This window comes from Blennius ocellaris (genome assembly GCF_963422515.1).
Source record: "Blennius ocellaris genome assembly, chromosome: 14".
In the NCBI taxonomy this organism is placed as follows: domain Eukaryota; kingdom Metazoa; phylum Chordata; class Actinopteri; order Blenniiformes; family Blenniidae; genus Blennius; species Blennius ocellaris.
In genome coordinates this window covers 27,752,573-27,760,072 of record NC_137663.1, presented here as the reverse complement: position 1 = coordinate 27,760,072, position 7,500 = coordinate 27,752,573, and the positions used below count along the sequence as shown (strand labels likewise).

The following is a 7,500-nucleotide window of genomic DNA, read 5'->3' as shown; positions in this document are numbered from 1 at the left end:
CCTGCCGCTGCAGCCTCAACCCTGAAGCTGCAGCGGTTCCTGCAGCTGCTGCGGCTCCTGGAGCTGCAGCCTCAACCCTGCAGCTGCAGCCTCAATCTGAAGCTGCAGCGGTTCCTGAAGCTGCAGCGGCTCCTGGAGCTGCAGCCTCAACCCTGCCGCTGCAGCGGCTCCTGGAGCTGCAGCCTCAACCCTGCAGCTGCAGCCTCAATCTGAAGCTGCAGCGGTTCCTGAAGCTGCAGCGGCTCCTGGAGCTGCAGCCTCAACCCTGCCGCTGCAGCGGCTCCTGGAGCTGCAGCCTCAACCCTGCAGCTGCAGCCTCAATCTGAAGCTGCAGCGGTTCCTGCAGCTGCAGCGGCTCCTGGAGCTGCAGCCTCAACCCTGCCGCTGCAGCGGCTCCTGCTCCCGCAGCAGCGCCACACTGACACACTGTGGATGAATCATCCTGTAAAAAAACACAACACTTCTATTATTTACTTCTCTTCCTGCTTTAAATGTCATTTACCTGTTTGGTCACATGACCAGAATCAAGATGGAGGCTTGTGATGTCACTTCCTCTCAGACTTTCACACTTTTCTTCTCATCTTTTACTTTGTGTTTGTCTCGGTCCGGCGCTAACGTTAGCAAGAAAATGCTACCTGCTCCCTTCACACACATTCACACACACATTCACACACACACACACACACACACACACACACACACACACACACACACACACACACACACACACACACACACACACATTCACACACACATTCACACACATACACACACACACACACACACACACACACACACACATTCACACACACACATTCACACACACATTCACACACACACACATTCGCCGTCACTCCAATGGCAGCGGTTTGGGGTTCAGTGCCTTGCCCAAGGGCACTTCGGCATGTGAACCCTGATCTATCTGGAGTGGGAACATATGAGGAAAAGGTTTTATTTCTCTATTTATAGACGATGAAGTCGTTTATTAAACCTGGAGAACCGACCCCAGCTGGTTGATCCAGAACATCAAGCAGCATCAGGTTCTAAGAGGAACCCTGGAAATCCTCGTTCCTGCTGTTGTTCCCCACAATGTTGTTACAACTTCCTGTTCAGGTGCGACGGGCCTCAACAAGCTCAGCGTCTTTGTCGCTCCGGATTTAAACAAAGAAAGTGAATCCGTCCCCCCAGAGCAACAGGGTTAGAAGAACCTGAGACCCCGGTCCTCCAGACCAACTCGTCTCCTTGGAAACCATCAATGATAGAGAAATTAATATTGATATTGATAATATTAATATGATTATTACAAAATCCTCCCTGCTGTTTGACCGCCGCCTTTTTCAAACCCCTGAACTCTGACGTCTGAACAAACATCGGTTCTCCTCTCACTTCGTCAGAACGACTGAAGACCTCCAGTCGGTCTGTGGACCAGAAGGTTTCCTTGTGCTGGTCTTGTTTAGCAGTAGACTGACCGTCCCCCCCCCGGGGGGTCTGCTCTGTCCTCCAGGTGCCGTAGCACCATGAAGGTGGGAGAACGGGCCAAGGAGCCACCGGGTGCCGGGGAGGCCGCGGCCAAACGCCCCAAACGGAAATGCCTGCAGTGGCACCCCCTGCTGTCCAAGAGGGCGCTGGAGTTCTCCGAGGAGGAGGAGGAGGAGGAGGAGGAGGACCTGGAGAAGGTGAGCACGGGTTGGGTCGGTCGCCGGAGGACGGGTTGGGTCGGTCGCTGGACGACGTGTCCCTGTGTCTGCAGCCGGACCCGTGCGGCCGGGACCAGGACTCCCGGGACCAGCGGGGAAGCACCGCGGAGGAGGTGGAGGACGACTCCGGCGAGCAGCGAGCCCGGCGGCCCATGAACGCCTTCCTCCTCTTCTGCAAGCGCCACCGATCCCTGGTGAGGCAGGAGCACCCCCGGCTGGACAACCGGGGGGCCACCAAGATCCTGGCGGACTGGTGGGCCGTGCTGGACCCCAAGGAGAAGCAGAAGTACACCGACATGGCCAAGGAGGTGAGGGACCCTCACTCACTACCCCCACCTGCGATACTCTTTCACCACACTGCTGATTTCCTAACGGATCATGTGACCTGGTCAGAGACCTGGCCACTGACCTGGTTAAAGACCTGGTCAGAGACCTGGTCAGAGACCTGGCCACTGACCTGGTTAAAGACCTGGTCAATGACCTGGTCAGTGACCTGGGCAGAGAGCTGGCCAGGTCACCAGTTCTTTAACCAGAGACCTGGTTAAAGAACTGGTTGACCTCTTTGGCCTCGAACTCTCCTGATGTTGTGACAGTTACTTGATGCGAAGGCGTCGTCTCTTGTAATTCTGCTGCTTCCAGTACAAAGACGCCTTCATGAAGGCGAACCCCGGCTACAAGTGGTGCCCCACCACCAGCAAGCCCCTGAAGACCCCCCCCTGCCAGCCCATCAGTAACCCCCGCAAGAAAGTCTGGTCCTTCTCCTGCGGCTCGTCCAAGGACTCCGCCGCCGCCAAAAAGATGTCCAAACCAGACAGTCTGCCGCAACTGAACTTTGCCATGGCGGGTGAGTGTGACTGGGGGGGTAGGGGGGTGGGGTTAGGGTTGGGGGGTCAGGGTTGGGGTCAGGGTTAGGGTTAGGGTTAGGGTTAGGGTTGAGGTCGGGCTTGGGGTTGGGGATGAGGTTAGGGGATGGGGTAGGGGTTAGGGGCAGGGTCAGGGTTGGGGTTGGGGTTATGATTAGGGTTGGGTTTGAGGTTAGGGTTGGGGATAGGGGTAGGGTTGGGGCTGGGGTCAGGGTTAGGGTCAGGGTTGGGGTTGGGTTAGGGATAAGGGTAGGGTTAGGGATAGGGGTGGGGTTGCGGTCGGGTTTTGGGTTAGGCTCAGGGTCAGGGTTAAGGTGAGGGTCAGGGTTGGTGTTGGGGTTGGTGTCGAGGTTAGGGTTGAGGTCGGGGTAGGGGTCAGGGTTGGGGTTAGGGTTGCGGTTGGGGTCAGGGTTAGGCGTTCTGTCTCTGACTCCTGTGATTGGTTGTCAGAGCCGACCAAGATGGGAGGTTAGGGTTGGGGGTGGGGTTAGGGTCAGGGGTAGGGTTAGGGTTGGGGTTGAGGTTGGGGTCAGGGGTAGGGTTGGGGGTAGGGTTAGGGTTAGGGTTGAGGTTGGGGTTGGGGTTTGGGTCAGGCTTAGGGTTAGGGTTAGGGTTAGGGTTAGGGTTAGGGTTAGGGTTAGGGGTATGGTTTGGGGTAGGGTCAGGGTTAGGGATAGGGATAAGGTCAGGGTCAGGGTTAGGGTTGGTGTTAGGGTTGGGGGTAGGGTCAGGGGTAGGGTTGGTGTTGGGTTGGGGGTAGGGTCAGGGGTAGGGTTGGGGGTAGGGTCAGGGGTAGGGTTGGGGGTAGGGTCAGGGTTAGGCGTTCTGTCTCTGACTGCTGTGATTGGTTGTCAGATCCGACCAAGATGGGAGGCCTCAGCATGCTGCTGTTAGCCGGGGAACAGGCGCTCAGCAACCGAGAGGTGTGTTGTCCTCCGGCCCCCAGCAGGGGGCGTCGCACTCACGTCCACTTCCTGTTTCTCATGGGACACATCAGCTGGACAACATTTCTGTTCTGCTTCAGGTCCCTGGCGGCGCGAAACCTCGGTCCCCCGACACGGCAGGACAAGGGAAGTCTTTTCTACAGGACGAAGAGGAGGTGTGTCCTCCACCGTCGTCCTCTGTCCTCCACTGTCTTCTACTGACCTCCACTGTCTTCTACTGTCCTCCACTGTCTTCTACTGACCTCCACTGTCTTCTACTGGCCTCCACTGTCCTCCACCGTCGTCCTCGGTCCTCCACTGTCCTCCTCTGTCCTCCACTGTCTTCTACTGGCCTCCACTGCCTTCTACTGACCTCCACTGTCTTCTACTGTCCTCCACTGTCTTCTACTGGCCTCCACTGTCTTCTACTGTCCTCCACTGTCCTCCACTGTCGTCCTCGGTCCTCCACTGTCCTCCACCATCCTCCTCTGTCCTTCTCTGTCCTCAACCATCCTCCACCGTCCTCCACTGTCGTCCTCTGTCCTCCACTGTCCTCCACCATCCTCCTCTGTCCTTCTCTGTCCTCAACCATCCTCCACTGTCCTCCACTGTCGTCCTCTGTCCTCCACCGTCCTCCACTGTCTTCTACTGGCCTCCACCGGCCTCCTCTGTCTTTCGCTGTCCTCCACCGTCCTACTCTGTCTTTCTCTGTCCTCCACCATCCTCCTCTGTCCTCAACCATCCTCCACCGTCCTCCACTGTCGTCCTCTGTCCTCCACTGTCCTCCACCGTCCTACTCTGTCCTTCTCTGTCCTCAACCATCCTCCACTGTCCTCCACTGTCGTCCTCTGTCCTCCACTGTCCTCCACCATCCTCCTCTGTCCTTCTCTGTCCTCAACCATCCTCCACTGTCGTCCTCTGTCCTCCACTGTCCTCCACCGTCCTACTCTGTCCTTCTCTGTCCTCAACCATCCTCCACTGTCCTCCACTGTCATCCTCTGTCCTCCACTGTCCTCCACCATCCTCCTCTGTCCTTCTCTGTCCTCAACCATCCTCCACTGTCCTCCACTGTCGTCCTCTGTCCTCCACCATCCTCCACTGTCTTCTACTGGCCTCCACCGGCCTCCTCTGTCTTTTGCTGTCCTCCACCATCCTCCTCTGTCCTCAACCATCCTCCACCGTCCTCCACTGTCGTCCTCTGTCCTCCACTGTCCTCCACCATCCTACTCTGTCTTTCTCTGTCCTCCACCGTCCTCCTCTGTCCTCAACCATCCTCCACCATCCTCTGTCCTCCACTGTCGTCCTCTGTCCTCCACTGTCCTCCACCATCCTCCTCTGTCCTTCTCTGTCCTCAACCATCCTCCACCGCCCTCCTCTGTCCTCCACTGTCCTCAACCATCCTCCACCGTCCTCCTCTGTCCTCCACCGTCCTCCACCGCCCTCCACTGTCCTCCACCGCCCTCCACTGTTCTCCACCATCCCCCACTGTCCTCCTCTGTCCTCATCCGTCCTACTCTGTCCTCCACTGTCTGTCCTGCACCCGTCGTCAAACTTGTCAAATGATCACTTGTTCCCTCTAAATGTGTTTTCAAATGTAATTGTCCAAAAAACCAAAGTTTTGCTCCGTCATCTTGTCTCCATGTCCAGAAGCCGTCAGAGACGACGCCAAGCCCAGTGCCTGATGCCACTGACAGCAGGGTGAAGTCTGCCCAGGCTCCGCCCCCACAGGCTCCGCCCCCACAGGTAGGTCAAAGTTCACACTGGTCTGACATGTTTGACTCTGGTCTGTCATGTTTTGACCCTGGTCTGTCATGTTTTGACCCTGGTCTGTCATGTTTTGACCCTGGTCTGTCATGTTAGACCCTGGTCTGTCATGTTTTGACTCTGGTCTGTCATGTTTTGACTCTGGTCTGTCATGTTTTGACCCTGGTCTGTCATGTTTTGACCCTGGTCTGTCATGTTTTGACCCTGGTCTGTCATGTTAGACCCTGGTCTGTCATGTTTTGACCCTGGTCTGTCATGTTTGACTCTGGTCTGTCATGTTTTGACCCTGGTCTGTCATGTTTGACTCTGGTCTGTCATGTTTTGACCCTGGTCTGTCATGTTAGACCCTGGTCTGTCATGTTAGACCCTGGTCTGTCATGTTTTGACCCTGGTATGTCATGTTAGACCCTGGTCTGTCATGTTTTGACCCTGGTATGTCATGTTTGACCCTGGTCTCTGTTTGCAGTCGTCCCTGGTGACACGTGAAGGCAGGTCTGCCCTGTTCCAGCTGGCGGAGGTAAACCCTGGAACCCCCAGTAGAACAACACGAGTTTTATTTTGAAGGACCTCCTGTGTGACGGTTTGTTTCCTCCAGATGTGTTTGGCCTCTGAAGCTGTGAAGATGGACGCCTCCTGTGGCTCCGCCCCCCTCCAGCAGCCTGCTGTCCAGCCAGAGGTGAAGGAGGAGCTGGCCGACGCCCCCCCCCCCTCCCGCCCCCCGAGACACTTCGGCCCCGCCTCCCGCCCCCTGTGACACGTCGGCCCCGCGCCCCGCCCCCTGTGACGCCTCGGCCCCGCGCCCCTCCCCCCCCTCAGTCACTTCTACCTCCACCGACACCGCCGCCCCTCCCCCCCCCGCCGCCGCCGGCCACAACGTCAGGAAGAAGAGCAAGAAGAAAGAGGGGAAGCAGCCGCCGTCAGCCGACGCCGTCCAGCAGCTGGACAGCGTCTTCAGCACCATCGAGGCCGTGGCGAAGGGGGGCTGGACCGACGCCGAGGACCCGCCCAGGAAGAGGCTGCAGGGCGGCGCCGCTGCCGCCAACTCGGGTTCCCCGAGAAAGAAGAGCAGGGCCAAAGTGAAGCCGGTCCGAGACGGAGGGGACGAGCCGGAGGACGAGTGGGAGCGGAGTGGACGTCCAGCCGCCGCCGACCTGAAGGACGAGAAGGACGCGGTGGCGGCGGTGGACGGGAGCCCCGAGGAGGCGGAGTCGGGGAGCGCGGCCCGGCAGTGCGGCGGCGCCTCGCCCTCCGTCTCGCCCTCCGTCTCGCCCTCCAAGCTCCAGGAGGACGTCCGGGGCAGAGACAGGGCGAGCGAGGCCGGCTGGGACGCGTCCGCCGAGGCCCGCGGCGCCAGGAAGTCGGAGCGCAGCTGCAAAGGCGCCTTGTACAAGACGCTGGTGTCGGAGGGCATGTTGACGTCTCTGAGGGCCAACATCGACCGAGGTACCGCCCCCCCCCCCCCCCGCCCAATCGTCCTCAGCCGTCTGTCCCCCCCGTCCCCCTGACCCGCTGTCCCCACGCCTGCAGGTAAACGGGGGGCGTTCCGGTCTTCGGACCACGACGCCAACTGGAGCGACGACGGCTGGACGCTGGCGCAGCCGGGACCTCAGAACGCCAAGAAGCTGAAGAAGTCCAGATCCAAAGACGAGTCCTCACCGGGGTGAGTCTCCCCACAACACCCCCGTGTCCACCGTCGGGTCAGACCTCTGGGTCTCCGGGTGTCCAAGTCTCCGGGTCTCCAGGTCTCCGGGTCTCCGGGTCTCCGGGTCTCTGGGTCTCTGGGTCTCTGGGTCTCTGGGTCTCTGGGTCTCTGGGTCTCTGGGTCTCTGGGTCTCTGGGTCTCCGGGTCTCTGGGTCTCCGGGTGTCCAGAGGGGTCTGTCATGTTTTGACAATGTGAAATGTGATAATTTCCCGCGACTCAGCTGACGATCTGGAGGAAACACCAGAGGTTGAGAAACTCTGTATTAGACTACAGGCGGTCTTAATGTTGTGGCTGATGTGGGCGGGGCTAATGATGGTCAGTGATGTCATTGTTTCAGCCTGGGGAAGCTGGAGGAGGAGTTTGAGAAGAAGTTCAACAGCCTGCCTCAGTACAGCCCCACCACCTTCGACAAGAAGGCCGCGGCCGGCGGCAAGAAGAAGAAGGGCGACGGCGCCGCCCTGCTGGAGGACGCCTGCAAGGCGGGCAAAGGTAAGGAGGGCCTCTGCCACGCCGCCACGCCGACCCCGGGGCCTCAGGACCCGGGACCTGC

General features: G+C 58.9%; 1 protein-coding gene across 1 annotated transcript in view; it reads left to right on the top strand.

Moving 5' to 3' along the window:
* Positions 1-7,500, top strand: part of bbx (BBX high mobility group box domain containing) — a 16,246-nt gene that overhangs the window by 5,782 nt on the left and 2,964 nt on the right. Inside the window, exons 3-13 of the mRNA XM_080509075.1 lie at positions 1,505-1,676; positions 1,751-2,005; positions 2,337-2,541; positions 3,416-3,483; positions 3,585-3,659; positions 5,131-5,226; positions 5,714-5,764; positions 5,843-5,978; positions 6,064-6,690; positions 6,775-6,907; positions 7,288-7,439. Coding sequence (XP_080365201.1) covers positions 1,505-1,676; positions 1,751-2,005; positions 2,337-2,541; positions 3,416-3,483; positions 3,585-3,659; positions 5,131-5,226; positions 5,714-5,764; positions 5,843-5,978; positions 6,064-6,690; positions 6,775-6,907; positions 7,288-7,439 — 1,970 coding nt within the window. The remainder of the gene's footprint in view (positions 1-1,504; positions 1,677-1,750; positions 2,006-2,336; positions 2,542-3,415; positions 3,484-3,584; positions 3,660-5,130; positions 5,227-5,713; positions 5,765-5,842; positions 5,979-6,063; positions 6,691-6,774; positions 6,908-7,287; positions 7,440-7,500) is intronic.